General features: G+C 42.2%; 2 protein-coding genes across 3 annotated transcripts; one reads left to right on the plus strand and one right to left on the minus strand.

Moving 5' to 3' along the window:
• Nucleotides 1-3,337: 3,337 nt before the first annotated feature.
• LOC100279395 (uncharacterized) lies at nucleotides 3,338-10,628 on the minus strand. The gene is made up of 5 exons (NM_001360969.1): nucleotides 9,966-10,628; nucleotides 6,661-7,524; nucleotides 5,879-6,322; nucleotides 4,854-5,043; nucleotides 3,338-4,765 (listed from the first exon to the last, which is right to left on the minus strand). Exons 1-5 carry the CDS (start codon nucleotides 10,488-10,490, stop codon nucleotides 3,840-3,842), a joined length of 2,949 nt encoding a protein of 982 aa, NP_001347898.1. The 5' UTR covers nucleotides 10,491-10,628; the 3' UTR covers nucleotides 3,338-3,839.
• A 12,524-nt stretch (nucleotides 10,629-23,152) lies between these two features.
• On the plus strand, nucleotides 23,153-27,465 carry LOC103647379 (uncharacterized). Of its 2 annotated transcripts, XR_004856385.1 has the most exons (7): nucleotides 23,153-23,576; nucleotides 23,688-23,757; nucleotides 25,305-25,460; nucleotides 25,703-25,908; nucleotides 26,112-26,201; nucleotides 26,762-27,233; nucleotides 27,331-27,465. XR_004856385.1 is itself a non-coding variant. In XM_020548495.2 (6 exons), exons 1-5 carry the CDS (start codon nucleotides 23,412-23,414, stop codon nucleotides 25,744-25,746), a joined length of 369 nt encoding a protein of 122 aa, XP_020404084.1. In that variant the 5' UTR covers nucleotides 23,168-23,411; the 3' UTR covers nucleotides 25,747-26,201; nucleotides 26,762-27,114. The 2 variants fall into 2 exon arrangements, 1 of the variants encoding a protein (XP_020404084.1); XM_020548495.2 differs by lacking the exon at nucleotides 27,331-27,465 and having other exon boundaries at nucleotides 23,168-23,430; nucleotides 23,497-23,576; nucleotides 25,703-26,201; nucleotides 26,762-27,114.
• The last annotated feature ends 263 nt before the right edge of the window (nucleotides 27,466-27,728 follow it).

Consider the following 27,728-nt stretch of genomic DNA (forward strand, 5'->3'; position numbering starts at 1 on the left):
TATTAAGAGCATGTGTGTTAACGCTCGATAGAAACTGGGAGTCCAGTTTGCCTTATACAGAGTTCTCGTATAACAACAGCCATCAGGCCAGTATCAAGATGTCACCGTTCGAAGCATTGTATGGACGAAAGTGCCAGACCCCCCTAATGTGGTCTAACGTAGGGTAAAAGTGAAAGTCGCCTAGAGGGGGGGTGAATAAGGTGAATCTAAAATTTATAAACTTAAGCACAACTACAAGCCGGGTTAGCGTTAGAAATATAATCGAGTCTGAGAGAGAGGGCGAAAAACAAATCGTGAGCAAATAAAGAGCGAGACACGATGATTTATTTTACGGAGGTTCGGTTCTTGCAAACCTACTCCCCGTTGATGTGGTCACGAAGAGCGGGTGTCTTTCAACCCTTTCCCTCCCTCAAACGATCACTTAGACCGAGTGAGCTTCTCTTCTCAATCAAACGGAACACGAAGTTCCCGCAAGGACCACTGAGAGCACCTAGAGGGGGGTGAATAGGTGATCCTGTAAAAACTTGAAACTTAAAGCCACAAACTTGATTAGGTGTTAGAGCAATAAAGCCAAGTGGCTAGAGAGGACACACCTTCGGACTCACCCGAGGCCCAGTCTTCGCCAAGAAGCAACCTTGGCCAGATCGCCACACCGACCGACCGCGTCGCAGAAGCATTTAATGCAAGGATGGCCTAATACCTTATCCTGACGCGCGCCCTCCAGTCGGCAGAGCCGAAGTGACCGCAGTCACTTCGCCGCTCCACTGACCGGCCTGACGAGAGGACAGCGCCGCCTGCGCCGCTCCGACTGTTGTGCCACTCGACATAGTGAGGCTGACAGCAGCCATGTCCGGCTTCGGGCGCCATAGGAAGCTCCGCCTCGCCCGACCCCAGGGCTCGGCCCCCGTCTCGGCCTCGGACGACGAACTCCGCCTCGTCCGACCCAGGGCTCGGACTCAGCCTCGGCTCCGGAAGACGACGAACTCCGCCTCGCTCGACCCCAGGGCTCAAACTCGGCCTCGGCCCCGGAAGACGACGAACTCCGCCTCGCCTGACCCCAGGGCTCGGACTCGGCCTCGGTCCCGGAAGACGACGAACTCCGCCTCGCCCGACCCCAGGGCTCGGACTCGGCCTCGGCTCCGGAAGACGATGAACTCCGCCTCGCCTGACCCCAGGGCTCGGACTCGGCCTCGGTCCCGGAAGACGACGAACTCCGCCTCGCCCAGAAGACGACGAACTCCGCCTCGCCCGACCCCAGGGCTCGGACTCAGCCCTGGCCTCAGCCGACGGTCTCCGCCTCGCCCGACCCGGGGCTCGGACTCGACCTCGACCTCAGGAAGACAGACTCGACCTCGACCTCGGAGGAGCCTCCGCCTCGCCCGACCCAGGGCTCGGACCGACCATGTCACAGGGGGGGCCATCATTACCCTACCCCTAGCTAGCTCAGGCTACGGGGAACAAGACCGGCGACCCATCTGGCTCGCCCCGGTAAACAAGTAATGATGGCGCCCCGCGTGCTCCATGACGACGGCGGCTCTCAGCCCCTTACGGAAGCAAGGAGACGTCAGCAAGGACTCGACAGCCCCGACAGCTGTCCTTCCGCAAGGCTCTAGCGCTCCTCCGACGGCCACGACATCTCATGAACAGGGTGCCAAAACCTCTCCGGCTGCCATGACGGCATGTACTTAGGGCGCTAGCTCCTCTCTGCTAGACATGTTAGCACATTGCTACACTCCCCATTGTACACCTGGACCCTCTCCTTACGCCTATAAAAGGAAGGTCCAGGGCTCCCTTACGAGAAGGTTGGCCGCGCGGGGAGGACGGGACGGCGCGTGCAGGCCTCTCGCTCCCTCCCACGAGGACGCTTGTAACCCCCTACTGCAAGCGCACCCGACCTGGGCGCGGGACAACACGAAGGCCGCGGGTTTCCCCTTTACGCCTGTCTCCCTCCGGTTTCCCCCCTTCGCGCTCCGTCTCGCGTCGACCCATCTGGGCTGGGGCACGCGGCGACAATTTACTCGTCGATCCAGGGACCCCCCGGGGTCGAAACGCCGACATCCAGACAAGAACTTTGTAAATTTAGAAAGTAGATTTTAAGGAACTTTTTAGAGCAACTTTTTTTTGTTAATATTCTTCTAAACGAAAATATAGCATGTATTTTTGGGTACCTGCACAGGTGCTCTAACCATCTAAGTTTTATCACCTATGCTCGACATCTATACACAAACTCTATCTAACCATCTAAGTTTACATATGCTCCACATCTATACTCCCCCGTTCTAAATTAGTATTCATTTTAGCCTTTGATTTTTATATCTATATTTCAAATGGATGGTAATGAATCTGTACGAATCTATTAAAATTCTAAAATAAATTTAAATTTGGGATAGAGAGTTATAGTTTGTACGTGTTGCTAGTAGATGTATACTAGAGGCCAGGCTAATAGAATTGTTCAGGAAGCTAGATGTATACCAGAGGCCAGGCTAATAGAATTGTTCAGGAAGCTTTCTTTGCATGTATACATTTCCATGTCACCTTTTATAGTAACCAATTTAGATTCAATAAGAATTGTGTGTTTATATGATATTTTTTATAGGCTATTCACTCTATCTAATTATCTAAGTCCTATCACCTATGCTCCACATCTATACACAAACTCTGTCCAACCATCTAAGCTCTATCACATATGCTTCACATCTATACACAAGTTCACCATCTAAGTTCTATCACCTATGCTCCCACATCTATACACAAGTTCACCTATGCCCTACATATATACACAAGTTAAGAGACACATTACATATGCCACAACTTACGTTAAATTAGTTAACACTAAACCTAAGTCTATCATCCCTTCAACACCATAGACGTATCTCAACTAGGGATAAAAACGATCGAAAACGGTATTTATTCGGTAATTAGTTTTTTATCGTTTTTCTTTGATTGCGAATAAATAGGATATATATTGCAATATATAAATTTGTATTCTTGTTTATAACATTGAGCTTGTAAAGATTCATAAAAGTTAATCCTTAAATTCATCATATATTTTCTTAAATGATAGATATAAAATTCGGTATGGATTCGAAAACAAATTCGATAATTTTTTCATTTTTTTTGTTTTAGGGAGCAAATAATAAATAAAACAATTTATGTAATATTTTATTCTTTTTTTAATAATATGCTTGAGAACATAACACATGATCACCATCAAATAATGTACATATCTATTTTAAAATATTAAATTTGTCCTAACAGTTCAGATTACCACTTTCATCCCTAATCTCAACCATGTGTTAACAATCACTCATTTCATCATCTCGACCACGTATTATTCTCACTTTGAACAGGATCGATTGACTGAAGAACGGATCCAACGAGGATATGGAGAGAGATGGAGTGCACGATGCAGTAAAATATACAAATGCTCCCCGCATATTGTCACAGCAAAAGCACCGGACAGTGTCACGCGAGTACACAACTTATTCACACGCTGGATTTAGCTGTTGCAGACTAGAATGAACCAAATTACACGAGCGCAAGGTCAGCAAAAGAACTGGATTAGGCAAACATATAATATAATGAACAAATCGAGCTGTAAGTAAATCCACCCTTCACCGCAAAACCTATCAATGACACGAACCACCGAAAACACCCAGTCACATCTCTACAGCACCACAGAATAAACCTTCTTGCTGATGATCACTTGAAACCTTTGATGTGGAAACTTTACAGGGGGTATTTCCTCGGGGTCCTCAGCCAGAGAATGTGACAGGCATAGAGAAACCTTTTTGTAGTGACAGGAACATGTACATATGGTTTGTGATCTATCCCACAAGTCAAATCTTCTTCGGTAGGTTGTAAGTTTTCTTGAGGAACTTTGTAGCTGTCTCATCATTCCGGTAGCACAGAACTCGCAGGACTGTGTTAGGCTCATTTGGACTCCAATGCCCTGTTGTTGGAGGCAATGGTAACCTGTTCTTGGACGCAGGCCGATTCGATTCAACCATCATGCGTTTGAATCGCTCAATGAGACTTTCAGAGTCTGCTCGAAAGAGGGGCAGGACATTCTTGACCTGGGAGGATGCCTTGTCAACTAATTCCTCTGGCAAACCATCCCCATCTGCTAAGTACAGATCTCTGAGGGCCCTGAAGTCATCTTCTATTATCTGAGAGTCTTGACGGGTGAAAGTACGCAAAGGCCCACCAGCAAGAAGCACCAGCAAGAAACCATCAAAAGTTGCTTTCATCAGTGCAGTAATAGCACGGTTCCGCACTTTGTTGTGCACCATACTAGATACCGTCTCAAGGACAGGGTCAAGTTCCCTCAACAGTACCTCAACCCTGTTTGATGCAGTATCACCAACATAAAGGGTGTCCCAGAGGACATGTCCCAAGTCATAAAACATCACCTTATATGCAGTCGTCTCACAAATCTGCTGAATGCCTTCTTGACAGGCTGCCTGGCAAAGCTCAAACTTGATGTTCAATCCATCAGTGATATCTGCCTGAGCTGACTCAACATTTCGTAAGCTCGTTTTAATTTTCTTCTCTAGATTCTCAAACTCACCACGGATGTACTGAAGAGTATTCAGGCGCACACAGAGTTGAGGAAGGCCCAAGGGATCATTTCCGTTTGATGCTCCATTTTGTGATACACGAACCTGCAGATTTTGTGGCTTCTCCTTTTTCTTGAATAATAACTTGGAGCCAACCTCGCATCGCGTTAGTGGGGGTAGTTGGGGCATAAAAGAATTTCGTGCTCCTGTTCATTGATACAAAAGCAGAAATGAGCTTCATCAAAAGCAGAAATGAGGTTCACACAAATTACTTAACCTTTGTCTAGTACTTACCGCAGCCAGATTTTGCTTTAGCAACATAAAGCTGTAGGCTTCTGTCGAGCCCAACTGTCAGATCAGGAAGAAGAGCCGGATGCATTGGTATAGGCAATTGGAAAAATGCATCCAACGTTTCACCAATAACTCGAAGCATCTCCACGGAAGAGGGAGCAAAATTATCCCTGTTGGCACCTGGATTCCAGGTCTGCATAAAAGATGCTACCAGGTTTAGTGGCTCAGAAATCATGCAAAGCCCATAGAAACAAGTTTCAAGGTAGGCATAACAGAACTATGTATCATGTACTGCATATCAAGTATCAAATTTTATTTAATTCACAGAAGGTTGTTCAGAATGATTCGCTCAAGTTGCTCAGTCAACATATATTTCAGTCTGCACATAGACTTGTGGTTGTGGTTTCAAGACCTCAAAAACAATTAGCAAGAGTGATATCGGACATTAGGACTAGAAAGATAGGCCGGGCGCAGTGGTGAAAAAAGTCTTTCCACCGTGCCAAAGGTCCTGGGTTCAACATAGCCTCTCTGCAGGGGTAAGGCTTGCCTCAATTATTCCTTCCCCAGACACCACTCACGTCGGAGCCGCCAGCATTGGGTCTATCCTTTTTAGTGCAATACTAGATTATGGCTGACAATATCAGTGACAATGTGACACGATTGGATACTTAAGCATGCACAGGGGCTCACTTCAGAGGTTTGTAACCATTGATGAGTGGCAAATGGATGATGGACATGGAAGAATAGTAGCATGAACAAAATAGGCAAACACATTATGCATCAAAGCCGTGTACTTAGCAAATATTAAATAACATTAATGATTATGTATATTGCAGATGAAAAAAGGGTCCGCTTTAGCAAGTATATAATACATTGCTACTACAGCGCGTAGAAGATAGATCATATATATACAGAAAATGGATTGAAGAAATAAACTATAACAGCACACGGCATTGGTTACTGAATTATGACTATTTATTTACATAAAGAAATAAAGGTCTGATGGTGAAAGGGGCAAAAATGAGCACCTCTTGCTTCAAATTCCGGTCAACCCATCCCTTTAGTCTGTCTACTCTTTCTTTTATCCACACTTTCACCAGATTAGCAATTGCATTTTCAGCTTCATATGGCGGCATCTCTCTGATTAGTGACTTGCCTCCATCATCACTATCCACAGAATCTTCTACAGCTATATTAACAAGGTCCTTCTCTAATTTGTCTGCTGATTTAAGTACTTCAACTGTATCAGGGGTCAGCTCTGTAAGCCCAGCTACAAACTGCTTCAGCTCATTTCCATAACAAGAATGAAGGGTTGCAACAGCAACACCAGAAGCAAGAGGATGCCATGTCTTCAGTATTGGACTGTACAATTTTTTCTCCTTCGTAGCTAGGTCACTAATGTCCTTCGCAAGGATAGAAAGAACTGGAGTAGGGTTTCTTGATGATCGTTTTGAATCTGCTTCTTCCATTCTCTACACAGGTCGAAGTAACATCAATAACAGAAGAGCTTGTGCACAATACCAAAATATCAATTTTATGAAACCTAGCATCTCAATCCATGCATAAAAGAGAACAGCTAAGTACAAATATAAGTTGAGATCATGGAAAATGATTTTCTACAGTTTCTAGGTTAAAACTTTCTAGTCATTCCTTTACCAAACATGGCATGGGTTGTGAGCAATAAATTGATGTGGCAAAACAAAAACAACAAATGCACATGGGTATTTTGACTTTTGAGGTACAGAAACAACATTATTCATATATGTTAAACCAAAGATTGAGGATGATATTTACGACTAACAAGACTTACTTGAGCAAAAGCTGTCCGTAGTGAAGACCTTATGTATGTCTCTACCCTGCTTCGAGCTACATCAGTCTCTTCTTTTCTTCTACGGCGGTATTCATGGGATATATCTTCAACAAGAACCCTTGCAGCTGACACTCCAATGGAGACAATGCCTTGCATAGACTCAATATTACTTGTATTGAAGGTTTCATGATATGCCAGAAGTCTTTTCTCTGTCCAGCCCATTATTGAGCTTAATGTTGAGCTCAATACTTTACAGTAATTTGGATCTTTTGTGGTTTTCGCATCCTTAGCCACTTCAGCTAACTGGTTCTCTGCTGCAGAAAGTAGCTCGATATCTACTTGACCAGACATAACAAAATGGTTGAACAATGCCCAAGTAAAGCAAAGATTGTGGAGCAACTCATTAATTCCAAGAATAACCCAGGTTTTCTTCAAGAGCTCCATCACCTCATCGATCTCATCAACCACAGTGCCCTCATCATTATCAAAGCAAGCTTCTACCAACGTTTGGTACAGATGGAGATTCAATGGGAAGCCATCTGCCCAGTGGCATCCATCAGAAGTACCATCATGAGATCTTCCAGCAAGGGACATGACACAAGTACGTAGACCCTGCATTGACTCAGAGTTTTTCCCAGTTTCAAGTGGCCTATCATATGCACCCCGTATAATTTGCCGCAACCGTTGCACAGAACTGTCTGATTTGTTCAATGGAACGAGTGGATGAACAAGTAGACCAGCCTCAAGAAGCTTCAGATTCCTACTCCGCCATGCCTCATACTCTTGAGGATCAGAGAAATCTGATGCCTTGAATTGCTGCAAGAATTCCAAGGGCAACACCATAGATTCTGCACGCCTGCCAAGCTGTTTGATGAAAAATGTTAGCGTACCTGTGTATTTCTCTTCTGTAATGGGCCTTGGCCCACATACTCAACTATATTAATATATTCCCAACCCATATTAGGGTTAAGGTTTCATTCTCCTAACATGGTATCTAGCTAGGTTTTCCTCTCCCTCCCACAGCAGCCGCCACCCCCTCCTCCCCTGCTGCTGTCACCACCAGGCCCCTCCCCTCCCTCGAAGCGGCAGCCCGTCGTCTCCCGCTCTAGCGCTGAGGCCGAGTATCGCGCTGTGGCCAATGGTGTGGCCGAGACTTCCTGGCTCCGTCAACTTCTTCATGAGCTCCACAGCCCCTCGCGTGCACCACTCCTGTCTACTGCGACAACGTTAGCACGGTCTGCCTCTCTACCAATCCCGTGCAGCATCAGCACAAACCACGTGGAGATCGGCCTCCATTTTGTCCGTGAGCATGTCGCTATCAACGATGTTCGCGTTCTCCGCGTCCTTCGCCGACATCTTCATCAAGGGGCTTCCTTCGACAATTTTTACCGAGTTTTGGTCCAGTCTCAACATCTGTACATGATAGAGTTGTGACTGGGGGGTGTTAGCGTAACTGTGTATTTCTCTCCTGTAATGGGCCTTGGCCCACATACTCAGCTATATTAATATATTCTCAACCCACATTAGTGTTAGGGTAGGGTTTCATTCTCCTAACAAAAAACTGTTAAAAAACTTCAGTATATGCACAACCCCATAAAGGCCCACCAAATTGAGGATTCAACATAAACATGCTATAACTACAGTTTATCTAAATTTGATTGAACCTGCATCACTGCATCTTTTACAAATTGTCCACATTCATGTTCACTCCTGAGTTACTATGAACCAAGCAAACAATGACGCAATAGAATTTTTGGAAACTTTTCACAATTGACACTCTTAACCGTTAAACATCTAGTGTTAACTATGGCATGCCCATACAAACTCTGGTGATCATCTTTTCAATCATGAAAACAAACTGGGTCACTAGTTACACTCTAAACAACATTATAGAGTAAAGACCTACTACACCTACTACTAAAATCAGGACAATGTAGAAAGTCATTTTGGTTGTGCAATGTAAATGTGTACCAGCACATTAGTTGCCAATTTTACCCTTGCAAAATAAAGTAGTAAAAACAGAAAGAAAACACTGCCCGAAATCAAGACGAGTGAATTATGTGCCTTATCCTAAAAACTTACTTCCTCCGTTCGGAATTGTAGGTTATTTTAGCTTTGTCCTAAGTCAAACTTCTCTAGCTTTGATTGACTGACTGAGTTTATAGTTTTATGCACAATCATCTACATGATCAAACAACACTTATTAGATAGACCATGAAATATATTTTGATAGTGCTCTTAGGGGGTGTTTGGTTTCTAGGGACTAATTTTTAGTCCCTTCATTTTATACCATTTTAGTCCCTAAATTGTCAAATACGGAAACTAAAATAGAGTTTTAATATCCGTATTTGGCAATTTAGAAACTAAAATGAAATAAAATGGCGGGACTAAAAATTAGTCCCTAGAAGCCAAACACCCTCTTAGAGCCTGTTTGGTTCCTTTAGTCCAGGGACTAAAGTTTAGTCGAGTGACTAAAGTTTAGTCTCTACACTGTTTGGTTGCAAGGACTAAAAGTGTTGAGAACGCATTAAATGACTCATAAGAAGACTAAAATGCCCCTTAACCTTCTCCCGTCATTAGTGCAACTGAAATAACGTCATTAGTGCAACTGAAATAACTGAGGGGAAAAAGTGGAATTAATATGGTTTAGTCCCTTTTAGTCACCCCTTGAGGGACTAATCTTTAGTCCCTCAAACCAAACAGGGCCTTATTTGATATTGTAAATGTAATATATTATATAAAATTGGTCAAAGTTAGACAAGTTTGACCTGGAACAAAACTAAAACTGAGTTTCAGATTCAAACAGAGGGAGTATGTGCATTCCTAATTCATCTTCGCACTTTATCACGAGAACCCTAGACCAAGGTAAGAATTAACAAACAAAGGTTATCCGTGACTACAAAGTTGAGAGATGCAATTTTATATTCAATGAAGCAAGGGAAAATCTTAATTAGGTATCTGAAGGCAACAAATATTAATAACAGCTGCTGAAGCCGACACCCAAATTACAAGATCCGCCAAAAAAATAGATAAGTCATTTCACTCTCGTCCCTATAAAATGCCGCATGTTTAGCAACGGCATTCCAATCCTAAACTAAAAATATCTAAGACATAGTATACTTTTAAATCAAATAAGAAAATAGGTGTAAATTTAGCTAAATTTGAATTTTCGACGGACCCTTCAACAAACTCCGAGAACATCATGGCACTCTTGACCGACTCCAGATCTAGTAACGCAATCCACCAACGCCAGCATTGGAAGGAAATCTCAGCGGGAATCTCAGCAGCTAAACACGAGATCCTACCTGGCTGGCAGCGATGCGGAGGAGGCCCCTGCGGATCCTGGCGTCGGTGGGCTCGGAGATGCGCATCTGCACCCGCATGAGCTCCCCAAACGTGGCGGGCCTACGCGGGGGCGCCGCCTTCCCGCCACTCCCGGGGCTGCCGACACCCTTGGAGGAGGCGGACGAGCGGAGCCCGAGCGCCTTCTTCATCTTGCTGGCGGCGGCAGAGGTGAGGGAGCGCTGGAGCGAGGCGGAGGATGCCGAGGACGCGGAGGAGGCCGGGGACGCCGTGGCCCCCGCGGCCACCGACGAGGACTGGGGGATATAGGTGAGGGGCTTCCCGCCCGTGGTGCGGGAGGCCGCGACCAGCACCTCGTAGGCGGCCTCCCGGAGGTCCGCGGTGGAGAGGGCGACCCCGAGGTCCGGGAACGGCGAGGGGAGCGCGGAGACCGAGGGGCTGGAAGCGGACGCCGGCGGGAGGAAGCCATTGGAGGAGGAGGAGAAGGGGGACGAGTCGCGGCGGGACTCGCGGAACAGGCGAGCCATCGCGGCCGTCGGCGGCGACGGTGACCTCCCGGCGTGACTCTCTCCCTCCCTCCCTCTCGTGCTAGGTCCCGGCTCTCTAGTGGAGAAAGAGGGGGATGAGGAGGAGAGAGAGAGGGAAACCCCCTCCCAACTCCAGCGAGGCAGCGTGGGATAGAGAGGGAGATGGCATGTCGCGGGTTAAATTGCAAAGAGTACTCGCAGCTAGGTTTAACGAGTGCGACCCTTTTCTTTTTACTGCAACTTTAAGAGACGCTTGGTAAATTTTGATTATTATTAAAAAACATCTCCAACAGATTTTATAAATGACCCTTTAAATTTTAGTAGCTTTATATCCCTATAACTTCACTTTCTTTTTTTAGAGCAGATCTAATAGTTATATATATTTTAGTTTTCTAAATCATAGATTTAGGAAGTTATTAAATAATTTTGGGAGTTAAAAATTATGACTTGTCCAATAGCTCTTTAAATATATGTTGTAGTTTGGTTTTGAATCTACATAAAAAAAATAAGTGTGCATATTTTCTACTTATATTTTGATTGCATCTGTAACAAAACATTTGATTCACCCATACGGTGACAGATCGTTGTCATCTGTTTCAGAAATATGTTGGCAGTTGGTTGCTATTACTAGCAGTACTTATCGACAGAACAGTGACGGTAGAAGACCTAGCATACGGATCACGCTGAATCCATTCACGTGGGACGATCAATTTGCTCCTGAAAGGGTACATCATGTCGACATATGATTGGTTTTCGTCAGTCTTCGTTGTTTCGGGACTTGGTAAAAGGTTGCTAGATATAGGGAGTAAATGAGGTTTGATGAGAAGTAGCTAAATTTAGAAGTTTAATTAGAGAACTGTTGGAGAGGATTTTTTAGTTTAACTACCTAAATTATTGATTTAGGAGGTATTTTAGAGAACTACTGAGTTGTTCTTAGATATCTTTTTTCACTCGCTATACAGGAGTTCTAGATTTACAAGTCTATTGGAATAATCTCCTTATTTTATATAAAATTTATTATAAAAATAGCTAAATCAGAAAATTTGGCTAGTATTTTTAGCTAAACTTCTGGGGTTAGCTCTTACCGTGTTTTCCTTTTGACGGCAACAAAAAACATGGGTAAACAATGTCGGTGTAAATTTCATACGGAAAATTGAAGCTAACTTGGTTTGTTGATTTAGAACTCATAAATAGAAAGAAGAGTGGATATTCAATAAATTTAATATTCTAAAATAGATATGCATTAAATTTGGTGTTAATCTATTCTTATGTCATCACACATTATCGCAAAAAAAATTGCATAAATTGTTTTATGCATTCTTTGTTCCCTATAATGAAAAATGTAAAAAAATATGATCTGTATCCAATTCTATGTGTGAATTTTATAGTTATCATCCAAGAAGATATGTGATAAATTTGATATTTGCCTTTTATAAATCTTTACAAGATTAATACAAAAAACTAGAATAAAATCTGAATAACGTATTTATATCCTATTTATTCGTAATTAAAAAAGACAAAAAATAATATTCAAATAAGTGTTCGTTTTCATCTCTGTCCATAAACATTAGATGTCATATTGAAGTTGGAAATATCTCGTATGCTGGTTTGAATTTTCGATGGGGGTTTTGCAAGCACCACACGTTATTGTAATGCAGTTATATTTTTTTGTCTAATGGTTTTATAGTTGAGTAAAAAAGAGTAATTTACATAAAATACATTGTTAATAGATTGAATTCAACTTTATGTTTAAACATGCCATTATTTATGAGGAAACTCTATTTCCGCTTTTGCGTCTCATTGATGACCTATGAGGATAGAGAAAATATCATTACTTTTTAACGTGTTTTGATACCAGAGCTAATTGCTAGCTTAGCTAAAATAATTCTAGTGTATTATGGTATAAGAGCTAATAGGTGGACTACTTTATTAGCCAAATGTTTAACTAGTAGTTAGTTAGGCTATCTTCAGTCGACCTTATAATTGAATGTCCATGTGTATTTTTTTCGTGTTCGTATTCAACTATTCACACTTCCAGCGAAGCACGAATGAGGATGTGCAAATTGAGTGCTCAGCCTTCCCACACCCTAAATCCACGATTTACCTCTCCTCCGTGTGGAAGTACCCTCTCCTTCGCACGCTCACATTCACCCTGTGCATGCGCTCAGCCTCCCCACTCCCCCAAACCCATGATTTACCTCTCATCCGTGGGAATGTGCCCTCTCCTTCGCGCGCTCACATTTACCCTGGACATGTTTGGTGTATCGTGGGAGCGTGGCCCAACCTAGCATGTATACAGGGAGCCAAGCTCTCAGTAGCCAGACCAGAGACAACAAGAGATTTTTGTCCTGAGATCAATTCTCAGGTTACAGATCCAATCTGTATAGTTTCTTCCATTTAACTTATCTTTTTCAAGAATTGATCGCAAAGTTAATGATAGGGTGCTAGGTGTCATTTATCTATAGCAAAAAATACAAAATATTAAGACAAAAATTCCATGTCAGAGTAAATCATACTAAACATTTAATAGAATATAGGGGGTGTTTAGGACTGCTCTAGGTTCCAGCCTCAGCGTGGATTTGTAGTTCATAATATAAATTTAAATAGTTTAAAAACTATTATTAATCTAAATAATGAACAAAATGACTTAACTAAATGTCTTTTAAAGGTTCACAACTCTAGCTCCACGATTTTCTAAAGCGCCTAATGACTTGCTCCACCGAATTTTCTGGAGCTAGAGCAGTCCCAAATAGGGTCATACTCCCACTAAAATTAACATCCCTTGATTGATACTTAGTGATTCAGAACCCACAGCTAATAAGTCTACTAGTGAGCTTTAGCATCACCGCTAGAAGATAAGGTAGATCGGTAAGCAACTCCTTGCTAATCATATTATATATGACTTCTGTTGTTGGGTGACATCTCTATGTCTTGGCTCCCAACCTTATGCCCCAAAGCCTTTAACCATTAACCTGACTTTGTTTAAGTTAACCAACCCTTTCTATAGTAAGTATCTGATACAAACCTATCTAGTCAAGGAAAACTGGTGGCACCCTAATTTCATAGATCCACCATCAATTGTACAAGACTTGTGATAGTGCAAGGTTTGGAGAGGCATCTAAGCTTAAAGATTTATGAGGGATTGTTCTACTTATATCATCGCATGTAAGGACAATATATGCAACATGAATAAGTAGAACATTAAGAAAGACATTCACACAACAGTTGTGATTTGGTATGGCTCGCCGTCGCATGATGATCTCTACTTCCAATAATGTGTCCATCATGTTGATCTCCATCTCCATTATGTAAATATGCCATCCTTTAAGTGATGAGTCCTTCAAGACCTATCTAACGTATGCTAGTAAACAAATTACATATAAGATTTGGGTCATCACATGTTGACACACAAGTCATTACATTAAATTTTAAAAATACATGTGACTACATCGTATTACCCTGGTCATAACAAGCAGGTCATGAATAATTCATATACATGCATCAGATACATATAACATCCATACCGATAACAAATAGATATCCTACAAAAATAAGTTAGGTGTTCCTGACGTCTAAACTTAAACCTTCTATAACTCAATTTTGCAAGCCGAATTTGGGAAATCTAATTTCGCCAGATGCGGCAAACCTACAAAAATTCACGTGTAAATTTTCTAGTAGATTGATTTTCGTATAGAATCTATCTCAATCTGAGTTACGTGCGAAAAGTTATGACTATTTTACGGTAAAGACGTCATAACAATGATAAACCTGATTTGGTAACAGATCCAATCTACTATCGCGCATCAGATGCGAAAGGCGTATGAAACCGGGTTTCGATCTGACCAATCATATTGATCTAATCTCGCTGCAACTAGTATTACGTGTATCATTTAACTCCGATGGCAGAATACCAACCGGTAGGAGTAGATCGTTACATGACCATTGCAGCAAGAACATCAAAACCCGTTCACAGATCATCCAGAAATATTGCATATCCCCGTATGCACACGTCCCGAACCTAAAACTTAATGTCTACGGTTTTGATACCACTGTAAGATTATGGGGAGGCTACACTAGCGCAAAACAAAATTTTCGACCCATAAACCAAGATATACTGTTGTTATAGGTCACGAGATTACCACTAGACGCTAGGGCAGTGAAAACCGTCTCGATGTAAACGAACGTGTCAAGCAATGTCATGCAATCGCCGATGTCCTCCACATCCTCGCGCGGTTCGTCCTAGTGCTACAGATGCAGCACCTCCGTGGTATCCACACGTACATGAAGGAAGCGTCACGTACCGAACTGCTAGATTCGCGGTGGTAGCTTGGCGAAGGCAAGAGGGACACGACTGTTGGTTTGCTGGTGGGCGAATTGGGTTAACCCTAACCGCCCCAATCCTTCATTACATATGCGTTTTGGTGGGCTTCTGACTCTAAGTCCCATCAACAACCCTAAGCCCAGTCTAATTCAGATCCTATCTGAATTAGGCTTCCTTCCCCTCTAGTGTGTGATCCTATAGGTTCACACATATATAGACATGGTCTAAATACTCTTACTTATCCCAATAATTGACAGGGACCTCTAGCAAGACAAGTCAACTTCTATGCACACGTAAAGATCGTATCAGATGAACCATCACAACATTATGTACATGTTGTTCCTCTTGTCTCACGATATTTGGTCTAGTTTTAAGCAGACCTCTTTTTTCTCAATACTTTGATTTGGAATCCAACACTTAACCCAAGCACGGTCATGCATTTCTTAATCCAATCACTCGAGGGCCAAGAGATATCCCTCTCAAGTGGAGAGGGACAAATTCTATCTTGACTGACCATGCTTCAAAACATGCTTCCTAACAAATCCAAAATTAACTTTATAACTAGCACATTATGGAGTAACATTTGATAGTCCCTAAGTAGGTAAATTCACATCTTAAGAACATGCGACAATCTTAGGTCTAAGGACACGGTGTACATGTTGCAAAAAAGAGAACTATGTTACGAAATCTCACATTGGGTAGGTTCAGCCTCATGTCATACATGTGCTCACATTATTAGTTTGATATCTCTATGTCCATGACTTGTGAAACATAGTCATCAACTAATACATGTGCTAATCATCGACTCTAACTAGGGACATCTTTTAGAATAACCATACAAGTAAAGAATCTCACAAACAATTCACATAATTGATAATCAATACAAGGTGCCTTTCATAGATATTCAATTAAGCAATTTATCATGGATACAAAGAAATATAGCCATCTCTATGATCATCTTTAGGTCATATTTCTAACATAAATTGCATGCATTAGAAGTGCAGGAACTGCCCCCATTGAATGGTGAGGGTAGTTTGCAAGGTGGTTGTTTTGTTTGACATGTGGATTTAGCATGCTTTTTAAGGTAGCGGGGCAAACAATGACATTAGTGTACTTAACCAGTTGTTGTTCACTGATGTGCTCAATGAGAAGCACCAAATATGAACTTCACGGTGAATGGTCACGAGTACAAAGGATACTATCTTGCTGATGGCATCTACCTTTGGTGTCCAATGTTTGTGAAGATCATTCCCCTCTCATATACTCTGAAGCAGTGGATATTTGTTGCATGCTAGAAGGGTGTATGGAATGACGTAGAGAGAGCATTTAGGGTCCTCAAGGCTCGCTTCTATTTTCTCACTAGGTCATATTCATGATGTTTGCTTAGCTGAAAGCTACTGTAGCTGTGGCATTTCCAGACCAAGCTATATTATATGGAAGCAGCTAAACCTTGATGCGGTTTGTAGTCGGCCGAACAGCTTGTGCAGCCGAACAACTTAATTGTTCCTTTTCTCACCAAGAGTATGATCATGCATATATGTATCATTTCGCACAAAACATGATTATTGAGGCTGAGCGTGGAGGATCTTATGCCATCGCAGCACCAACTATCACCTCCGAAGCAATGATGTACTTTGCAACCAACCTTCAACATGAGCCACAATCCGTACTAGTGTGGTTGCATGGTCAACTCCAAAATAATCAAATAGAGCATATTTGAGATCTGTACCACATGAATTATATTTTATTTTTAGGAATTATGTGATTTTATTTTTTTCAAGTAATGTATTTAAATTTGTTTTATAAATTATGTAATCTTTATTTTAAGTAATGTTTTTAAATTTTTTTATGAAACATGTACTTTTTATTGGTTTATTTATGTGTCTGATGTTTCTAATAAAATGTCGTGTTTTATTTGCAATACAAATATGTAAATAAAAACTTGATGTGGCGTTGGGATCACTATAGGCTGATGATAAAGGTTATACATTGAAACGTTATGGTAGATAAAGGCTGACGATAGTAGATAGCGTAGTCGTTAGTGTTAGTGTGGTCGATAGTTGAAAGACCACTTGCATTGGATCTTGCATGAAAGAGAATGAGTTAAGGTTGGCTCCAACGATTCCTGGTGTTAGGATCCTTATTAGTGGAAGGTCCTCAAAAAGCATTTTCCCATCAATCACTCATAAACCTATCCAGTTTAACAGAGCGAAGTGACAAAGATCGCCTTCAGACAGGACGACGTAAAACAAAGCCACGACCTTCGTCTGGATGGTATGCACATGCAATCCCAAAGCCTTCCAGAGCACGGTGTAAACCCTCGAGACTTGTTCAGCAAGACAACGACGAGAAGAGACAAAAATACCCCTGATTAATCTTGTAATTTTAGCCGAAGTTTCACCTTACGACTATAAATAGGAGTACAATGTCATATATAGGGACGACTTCTTGAGATCAGAGAGATCTGCTACGCTCTACCTACAAAGTAGTATTTTTCCTTTCATTTCATTTAATCGTTTGTAAAGACGAATGTATATTTATAATCATTCAGTATAATGTAATAAACGAAACAATGTTATCACATAATTATTTGAGTAATCTACATCGTTTTTCACTTTTCACAATTCGTTTATGTAAAACATATTTTGGGCTCTCATCTTCTTCCTTTAATTAATCTCTAAATAAGGAGTTAATTAAAGGATAGAGCTTAAAAATCGATACTCTTGTGTTATCTTATTTTTAATATCTTACAGGAAAAAAACAAGTGACCAACACCCGATATAGACTATAGGTCCCCTAACCGGATGTAAGGGGACTGTATCCCCCAACGGTTCACGGTAAATGTTACATGTATGTATTGAAAGAAGGAATCTCCTTGTATATATAGGGAGAGCACTATACTCCCCATACAGGTTAATTATATCTTTTTAGCTCTAATTAAGCCTTATAACATGCTAATAATGTGTATTATGACACTACAAATATTGTATGTTTTTAAATTTTAAAAAGCGATAAATAGGTGCCAATTATATAAGTTGAAGACAAACTATATGTAGGGGAAATGTTTTTGCATATATATAGTAAAATATATTAGAAAGCTCGAATAAGGTTTTGTGAGGGGGAATAGTTGGAGAGTCTAATAATAGTGTCGCGTATGCTACGGATATAGATAGGGGTGGACCTCTAGCAAAACCCATACCAAGAGAGTGGTCTTTAGGCCAGGCTGTATCGCCAAATTATCACACCATAGGTTGTGCTCGTCGATCGGTGTCCTTCGGCCGTCTATAGTTGCAGAAACGGTGGGTGGTGGGTGGATGCTTGTCGTAGCGGAGAATTGGAAGTTGATGTCCCTCCCTCACTCACACGGTTGGAAGTGACGGGGAGAAAAGAAAAAGGAAATGCTAAACAAGTATTACTTCAGTTCTCAAATATTTGTCGCTGGTTTGTTCATTTTTAAACTAAAACATGATACTTAAAAAAGAACGAGCAAAAGCTGAGAGTTTAAGTAGGACACACATACCGGTGATTATTGGGGGAGCGAGAGCCATCGCTTTCACACAGGTATGAGGTAGGCTTGCCGCAGCGTGCACTGTGTATAATGGAGTTGATCAAGCAGGCAGATAGGTACGTGCACTCTGCACTGTGTATAACGGAGTATACTGATGCATTCGCGATTCTCATACAGTATATGCGCATGTGTTGGACTGAGTTGTCGTCCATTTATTAAGAAAAAAAATCAAAGGGAAACAAGTCGACGAGATGTCAAACCAGCGTGGTGATCCAGGCCCACGTGTCTCGGTATGTGGGTGATGAGCTCAGTTAGGGATGACAATTTTACCCGCGGGTTCGGATATCCGTCGGATATCCGATCCGTCGGGTACGGGTTCGGGCACAAATTTTGACCCGTGGGTCTTACCCGTACCCGGCCCGATTTTATTATGGGTCGGGTACGGATTTGATTTCTTACCCGTGGGTACCCGACGGATATCCGAAAATAGTGATTTTATATTTTCAACCTACTAGTACACTAGCTAGCCGTCCATCCTCGACAGCTCATCCTACTGCCATCCATGTCTGCTGATGCTTCTGATCTAGTTCTAGTACTAGTGACAGTACGTTTGATAAAGTGCCAGTACGTAGTACCAGTGCTATCTAGTACAAGTACTTGAGCTAAGAGAGTGTTAATACAGCAGACATCTATGCTAGCTACTCTCCGATTTTGACGAGTTGGAAGTTTATTAACAAAAAAACATTAGCAACACATGTTCAGGGCTACATCTACACGACTGCACTGTGCAACAACATTATGTGCCTCCGGTGATCAGGCGATGTGCGACGCTCAGAACTGCACTAGACTTCATTTAGGGAGAATGCACCAAGCTGCTATACCCGACGGATACCCGATATCCGCCCGATACCCGATGGGTACGGGCACGGGTACAAAATTTTACCCGTGGGTATAGTCATGGACGGATATGGATAATCCCCGCGGGCATAGTCGCGGGCGGGTATTTACTCTACCCGATCCGAACCCAACCCATTGCCATCCCTAAGCTCAGTGCCCTCAGGTGTCAAATTAAATGATACTCTCTATGTACTAAATTAGTAGTCATTTTAGTTTTCATCTTTATATCTATATTCAAACAAATAAGAATGAATCTAGACACATATACAAAACATATACATCAATTATTGAATGAATCTCTGCTACTTATTAAGGCTATAAGGGTAGCCTGCCGTTCTGCCTTTGTTCAATCTGGATCGTCCATCCCTGTTATTCAATCTGGATCGTCCATCGCCACATTAATCTGCTAGCCGCGCCCTCACCCCGCCCCATCCGCGTGCTGGGTCCACGTGCTCGCTTCGCGCAAAAAATCGACACAAGTTGACAATATCAAGAGCTGATTACACAATCTGACTGTTTCCTCTGTAGCAGGAAAGTTTATAAGTTGCTACCGCAACCTTTGGCTGGCCAATATGGTACATTATATTTGCGTCGCGGTAGCCTGCGTGGGCTGAGTTATTTGGTTACCGTATGAGGCCCATCTATCAATTAAATTCTATAAGGCCCATCTATGAAAAACCCTAGAGACTTCACACATGCAGTCTTCACCGCGCGGCGGCCTCATACCCGCAGGCAGTTTTCACCGCGCGGTGGCCTCATCCCCGTCGGCGAGCCTCCACTCCCCTCCGCCGGTAAGCCTCCACCGCCCCATCGGTCGCTCCTCACCCGCCGGTGGCCTCCCCCTTGGCGGACAACCTCGCCTCGCCTTACCAGTCACGCGACCACCATCGCCCCACCCACTTCTCTACACCAACCGCGGCTGCCCCTCGAGATCTCGATGGAGATCCATCCTGGCTGCCCCCGCCCTGTTTCGCGTCTGCCCAGGCCAAGGCGGCCAGCTCCGGCCAACCCCCACGACGGCGCGGGCGCATCCGTGGTGGCCCTAGCGCGCGGGCGCGTAGGCACGGCCGGCGCGGCGTCCCCGGCCCCGGCCACGGCGCGGGTGCGGGAGACCCGGCCATGGCGGCACCGGCCTAGAGCCCCAGCCTTGGCGGCGGCACGACATCATTCTCCGTCCGTGCAAGCAATGCAGGGATCGCGCCCGCCGCCGACAAGACAAATCTGGTGACAAGACAAATCTATCTTTTGGCTTACCATCCTTTGCTGGGCTAATCTAGAGACATGAATACTTCGAGGTATAATTATACAAAGTAGTCAATCTCCAGGTCATGCAATAGCCATGATCAATCTCTCTTTCAGTTCAACTGTTTCCAGGAAGCCAAAAGGCTTACGTACTCAATCCATTTTCTGTTGTCCCAAGTTCAACCAATGTATATGTGCAGTCAGCTGGGAAAACCAGTCACTTTTTTCCTTCTCGAACGATGCACGAGAGTTATTGCCATTTCATTTCATTAAAGAAGAAGAGTACAAAGTTATATGACCAAGGAAGCCATGCATAGACAACCAGTCACTCAATTAAAAGTGAAATGTCAGACCGTGCACACTGCTAACATTCAGTGTAATCTTGTGGAACCGTTATATGAAAGTTGCTGAATATGGAATGCATATAGACATTGAATCCTTTCAGTAATCTCACCTGGAAGAAAGAAAGAAAAGCTTGAGTTTCATTTGCTGGTAGAGTTTCATTTTTTATTACTACAGAAATAATATATTGGGCATGACTTATCTTCTTTGTCCCTACATTGTTACATATATTTGTAAAACTTTGTGGCATCTCGAGCTTCTCTTGATGCTTTTAATTAATAGTTTTGATTCAGAACAAGTTTGATGCTCAGGCCCACTAATCCTTGACACTGCATTATGTTCTAGGCAATGTGGGTCAGGACTATGCTACCATTTAGCTATTTTTTGTTTTTTCATGTGGCAGAGTTCTCCTCCAATGGATCTCGAGAAGTCCGTTCCAAGAGTGGACCCTTTCGGAGGTGTTGATGTTACCTTGAGGGAAGGCAAGTTGGAGGTGCGCTGTTTGTTTCACAGATTTTTCCTTATAATTTTTTTGCTCCGACAAGGTTTAATTATCTATCTGTTCTATATTTAGTTCGGATTGCGAATTAATGTGAATTTGAAGGGAGACGGTGGTTTCTGACTTCCGTTCTCAACTCATACCAAATCCTTTATTTTCATACTGCTTCAAATCTCTGGTGTTGGTTTTCTGTGCTAGGCTGCAAGTAGTGTTCTCTAACCCTGACCAATACTGAAGAATGAACTAGCTTATTTCTGAGCATCTGTTGTGCTCATGACAGATTGGTGTTTGATTCCTGTATGTTTTCCCTGCTGATTTGTAGTTGTATTCAACGTATACATTATTTATGCTGACATAGGATGTGCTCCACCATCTTTGAGCTTCCTGTAGTAGCACAAACCATGACAATGCTTTCTTTGTCTCTCTCTTTGAATCAGGTTAATGAGTAGCACTTGCCAAGCTGGCACAAACGAGTTTTCTCGCAAGAATGTGTTAGGGATAGGGAATGCCACCTTAGAGAATGACCACCATGTGGCTGGAGCTAATGCAAATGAATGGAGGGAAAAGGAAGAGGACTTGATCAATAGGCACAGTGCACCACATGGCGTGCAACAGGTTGATGAGCATGAGCAACAAGACAAAGCATTCACTGGGAGATGTTCCTACCCGTGAAGACCCTAAGAGTCTTGCTGGTGGAGAATGATGACTACTTGTCATCTAGTCAGTGCCCTACTCCGCAAGTGCTACTATGAAGGTATGTGCTACAAATGGTAAAGCTATCCTTATATATTAACAATACTAATATGATCTGATTAAATTGGACATATACTAGGTTTCATAACTTCTACTAGATAGTAAATAAATTCAGGTCGTAAAACATAACAAATAAGTATTTATTTCCAACGACGATTTATGTATATCTATATCCCTTCCTTTCATTTGGTGTAGTTGACTCCTCAACATTGTCATATCCTATTCTGTTATTCTCGGCACATTCATATTCACAGCTAGCGAGCATCCAAGGCTGTGCGTGATGGCAAAGCAGGTGAGCGATCGAGGTTGTGCGATCAGGGCACTCACGGGGCTCTGCAGCGATGGGGTACTTCTCGCGCAGTGGCAGCGAGGCAGCGACACAACCCATGCACACTGACGGGTGCGTACGCGAGCAGGTGCACGTGGTGCTCGCTGCTCGTGGACGTGGGCAGCGAGGGGCTCGCCTTAGGCCCTCGCTGGTGCTGTTTGCCCGCTGCTCGACGGCTCGATGGTTTGCGGCGCCAGTGTTGGCGTGTGGTGTGGTACACTGGTGTTGCTAGGCACCAGCAGAGTAGAGAAGGTCCAAAAAGTATCACTTGCAGAGCACATTGGGAGAATTAACTTTCAATTGTTCCAATACGCAACGCACTGTGTTAGCAAGCAGATTGAGAGGTACGTAACACCCTTTGTTCAACATCCCATCAAAGTATTTTCAAAAGAAACGGAGCAATAGGTTTATTTAGTGCACTTTTGCTAAGTCGACTTTAAATGAGAATATCTTCTTCATTGCTTGCCTATAGCTTGATAAATTAGGTCTAATTTCATCAAGTTGCAACTCGCAAGGAAATAGAGGGAGCAATGATTACTTGTAGTTTTTCATAATTTTGTCATAACTATGTCACAATCTGGCCTTGGCTTGAGTAAATCTTAGTTTCATCACTGAATGTCATCGTGACATTATTTTTGTCTGAATATGTTGTGCAATTATATTTTACTGAATATTTTATATGTCGTCGCAACGCACGGGCCCACCCCCACTCGTAGATGTCGGTCACGAGGTTGTAGAAGGTGTCGACGAAGTCCGTCGACATCCTCCACTCCGCTCATTCCCACGACCGCGGTTGCGAGAATATCTCTTCTGCGATTACACACTGATGGCTCTGCTCCTTGGCTCCAGGTGCTAGCCGAGGCCACAAGCGCGTTGTTCCATACCGACGCAGAGAATAAGTGGAAGGGCGTGTGGATCGAGATTGACAGCGGTGGAGACGACGGCTAGAGCGAGAGGAGCAGCGCCGTGGCCAGCGAGGGGAGCACAGTCACGGCCGCCGCGTCTGCGGGCTCCACAGCCACGTCGAGGAGATGCTGTTGGGCTCCGTGGGTGGGTTGTGCTGCTGGTGGTAAGGGGCCGAGGTGGGCGGAGGTGATAATTCTGTGGTTTTTGCAGATGCAAGCTGGGCCAGCGACGGAGAACGACATTCGTGCCGCCATCGGCGACAACTCCGGCATGAGCAAAGCGATACGATAGTGAGCTTGACTCTGCCTCCAACTTCCATTTGAAAAGGTTTTGCAATGGTTACCTGATTACTTCTGCATGACCTGCGTATCTGTGTGCTTCTGCTCATGCAAAACTTGCAGGCTGTTGAAGCAGGAGGGCGACTTGCGGCATGCAGGCAATGGTGGTGCCCTGGATCCGTATGTTTATATGGTATGTTAAACTTGAGCAGACTACTTGAATTAGGATGGTAGTTGGAATTGCATTTTTAATTCCGAAACATGTATTACGCAGCTAAGAACTTCAAATCAGCGCAAAATATAAGAATTCCTAGAACTGCAAATTAAGATTTAATAACTTGCCACAAGCACGACTAAGCAATTTAACCAGATCTTAGTTTTCCTGAAATGCATTATATAGTTAAATTTCTGAATAAATTTTCAGGTCACAGACAGATCAGATGAAGTTAACGAAGCTTTGTTTATAGAAATAGTGATGGAGATGTTTACTGTAAGGCAATTGGACAAGCCAAGTTATAACTGAAAGATCATATTATATTGCCGATCACCTTACTTTAGGAACGTGCTCACAATAGATTACTGTAGCACAATACTATTCATATTAAAGATGCTTACAGAAATGTTACTATAAATTAGGAATATATGCATTAAGTATTGTTCTCTTATGTTTCTTCTGATCACCATTCTAGAGGATTTACCATATGATCTTTCAGTTACTACTTAAACACCAAACATTAGTGTTGTCAGTATTTTTTCTTTCCAATTTATTCATGAGTTGCTATAGAACTTCACACAAAGACCTACAAGAACAAAGGATAAGAATGGAACGAAATATTCCTAATATCCAACGATACTAATGGAATAATTCACCTTTCTTGCCACTTTTATTTTAACAAATGAATTTACATGATCATGTCTGAACTACCAGTACCAGATATGGCAACTTGTGCACTTGTGTAGTCTTTGTCATATATAAGATTTGCATTCTTTTCATTATCATATTGCCTTTCTGAATTAGTAGTTGATTGCACCAATAGCCCCTCCAAACTATAGAGAAGTCTAACAAAGCAGATGATTTTTTTGTGAATCATACACCACAAAGAAATAACACTTGGCAAGCAGTTGTTGTATTCTTCAATCCATGCCAGACAATTCGTGAACTCCAAATGAAAGTGGAAAATGAAATATACACCTTTGTTTAGATATCCATGACAGATCTGAACAGACACCATACTTTTTATTAGTACAAGACTCTTGCATGTTTAGAAAGAAAGATTAAAATGACAAAAACATAATCCTGGTTGGAGATCTTTTAGCAAACAAGTTAATTTTGGCATAAAGCACACGATGATCATGGTTTTTTTGCATGTTAATGATACTGTCATTGCAAATATTTTAGAACAGTACATTGAAAGTAGAGGATATCAAACCGATCGTTAAAATAATAGAAAGATTTTTCGGAGGCTCAGAGCATTGAAACATTATCAGTTGTTTCTATCTCTGGCGATTACACCTCATGATCATGTTGTGGTTTTTGATAGGCACTTGAATTTGTTAAGCAGCTAGGAGAGGCTTTGCATTCAGTCAATTCCAAATCAACTAGCCACAATTTGGAATTAATTTATGTTATTCCGGCTCCAAGAATGCAAAAGCTCAATAATTAGGACTTTGGACCCAAAGATCTCATGCATCTGGCTGACACTGTAGATGGGTTTTCTCTTATGACATACGACTTCTCAGGACCTCAGGATCCTGGTCCCAGTGCACCTCTAAAGTGGATACATCATTCTTTAGCAGCAGTTCTTTCAGCAAAAGATTCCTCTCATAGCAATTCACATTCACGGATGATATTCCTTGGCATCAACTTTTATGGTTATGATTTTCTACTATCTGGAGGTACATATAACTTATATTTATCTTTCTCCTCTTTTCTTTTGATATGATCAAATAAGCTGTAGCTGTAGGAGGTCGCTACGATCGCTATTTAGTGTCATGTGTGATATATATTTAGACATTTGATTGTTAACTCGCACAAGATGTGAATCCTCCTTTGACATTCTATAGAAATTTTAATTCAACCATCAAACAGTGTGAAACATAAATGGTTGCTAATTAATGGTGTTCTTTCTTTCTTTCAGGTGCTACTCCCAAATTGTGTGTTCCTTCTCCGGGGAAACCATGAATCCTTTAATATGGTTTCGAGAAGGAGATAATGACTAAATACAAAGATCAAGGCCCTTAACTTTATCGAAAGTTTTAAAGATGTTTTGGGGACCTTCCTCTAGCGGCAATAATAGCAGGATGTGTGTACACTGCACGTGGAGGTGTCTTCACTAGTTCCATGGTACAATTGTAATGCCATCACATAATTCAAAAAAGGGGGGAAAGGGTCACAAATACAAGGCGAATTTTACTAATGATTTGACTTCCATGAAACTTGGATCATTGGATGAGTTATTAAAAGCAATGATAACTGTTCTTGACCCTCCTTGGGAAGGCTCAAATTTGATCCCTAGGGATGTGATGTGGTCTGACCCTTCCTTGCAGATGGGTCTTTCTCCGAATAAAGATCAAGACATTGGATTGCTTTGGGGTCCTGATATCACTCAGCAATTTCTGAGGACAAATAATTTGAAGGTTCGTTTTGTTTCATTTATTACTCTTCCTATTATATTTCAAACTTGTTTGATCAGTAGGAATATTTTTTACTGGTGCGAGCGCCGGTGGGTACACCTCATTTGCCTCTTTCCCATTTCTTCTTTCTCTTTAGTAGCAAATTTTGAGGCATGTGAAGATATGCCAATGAGTCTTGTAGTAGGGATTCTGAAGAAATAAGTGCTATTATAGTCTTCCAAATGATGCTACTTACCTGTAAAAATCAACTAATCAGCAAAAGTTTCTATGTATCCTTATTGAGTGTTGACACTGTTTTCGTTAGACATATGCTGTCTTGGCCTTGTCCAGGAATGGATTATTCTCTATAGTACCTTTTTCGGGAGGTTTCCCCGGGTTTTTATGCTCCCTTTTGGTCGTGTAGTTAGATTTGCAGCAGGTCTTTTTCTTTAGAGTTTTGTTGCCGATGTCAATTCAACATGCATTGTATTTCTCAATTAAATATGGTGAATTTGAGTCTGTCTTGGCGTCATTGATTCTTTTGGAAATGGATTCCTAACACAAATTTTGTGTGCATTGATCAGCGACGCACAGGCGAATTGATCATGTGGAGGCCTGGAAGTGTAATGGTGGTTTACCGAGGGAGCATTTACAAAAGGCCTCTAAAATCTCAAGCTCTAAATGGTGCCTCATCATCGGTTAAAGGCGAATTTGGTGCATTGTTCATCCCAAATGCCTCGAATGCCGTTGAGAATGATATTCAAGGGATATATTTGTCTGCAAAACATGCAACTGTGTCCCTATTGAATGTGTAGAATATTAAGCACATGAATGAGGAAGGGTTGGAGTTCAATTAGATAATGATGAGCTAGGTCCTCATTTTGTGGATTGGTGGGAACGGGTATTTTACCAATGGATGTTGACTTGCTGCCTCAAATAATCCTTGGTTATAATATACCATACAGAGTTCTTTCGACTGGAATGCGTTCGACCCTTACCAATGCAGAGCTGACTAGCCAAAGTTAGTGAGGAACCTTCCATGCCATTTTGCTCTAGGTATTGCTTTTGAGGGTGTCAATATTACTTTTGACTGTAATAGCCTTTACCAATTAACAGTACATGCCTTCTTATAGCTTGCTAAACTTTATTGAAGGGAGAAACCAGAACTATCAAGTTTAGCAGCAGTAATATAATAAGGAGCATGTTGTAACTGCCCCAGCGTTGGTGTGGACAGCAGTAATATATTGCTCATCGATTGCAAATAATTTTATTCTAATTTTTCATCACATCACCAAGAGGTATGGACACAACTTTGCCTTTTTCTATTTCCTCTTATTGTTATGAGGATAGCAATATCAATATATAAATATAACCTCGACAAAACACATCTGATTACTGTCTCATGCCTGAAAAATCACTCTATAAAGTGTAACATCTGATTACTGTCTCATGCAACAATGAATGAAATTAGAAGGCTTGAAAGGTAACAATAAGTTTTGACTCAGAGTGAACAAAAATATTTTATCAATACAATTCGCCATTATATCTTCA

Source organism: Zea mays, chromosome 2, assembly GCF_902167145.1.
Source record: "Zea mays cultivar B73 chromosome 2, Zm-B73-REFERENCE-NAM-5.0, whole genome shotgun sequence".
NCBI classification, from domain to species: Eukaryota; Viridiplantae; Streptophyta; class Magnoliopsida; order Poales; family Poaceae; genus Zea; species Zea mays.

Coding starts and splice junctions, on each gene's coding strand:
- LOC103647379 (XM_020548495.2), top strand. Junction 23,577..23,687: donor ATGAGCAAAGCGATACGATA/GTGAGCTTGACT, acceptor CAAAACTTGCAG/GCTGTTGAAGCAGGAGGGCG. Junction 25,461..25,702: donor TGATTTTCTACTATCTGGAG/GTACATATAACT, acceptor TCTTTCTTTCAG/GTGCTACTCCCAAATTGTGT.
- LOC100279395 (NM_001360969.1), bottom strand. CDS start 10,490: ATGGCTCGCCTGTTCCGCGAGTCCCGCCGCGACTCGTCCCCCTTCTCC. Junction 7,525..9,965: donor TCCGCATCGCTGCCAGCCAG/GTAGGATCTCGT, acceptor TTCATCAAACAG/CTTGGCAGGCGTGCAGAATC. Junction 6,323..6,660: donor TACGGACAGCTTTTGCTCAA/GTAAGTCTTGTT, acceptor CGACCTGTGTAG/AGAATGGAAGAAGCAGATTC.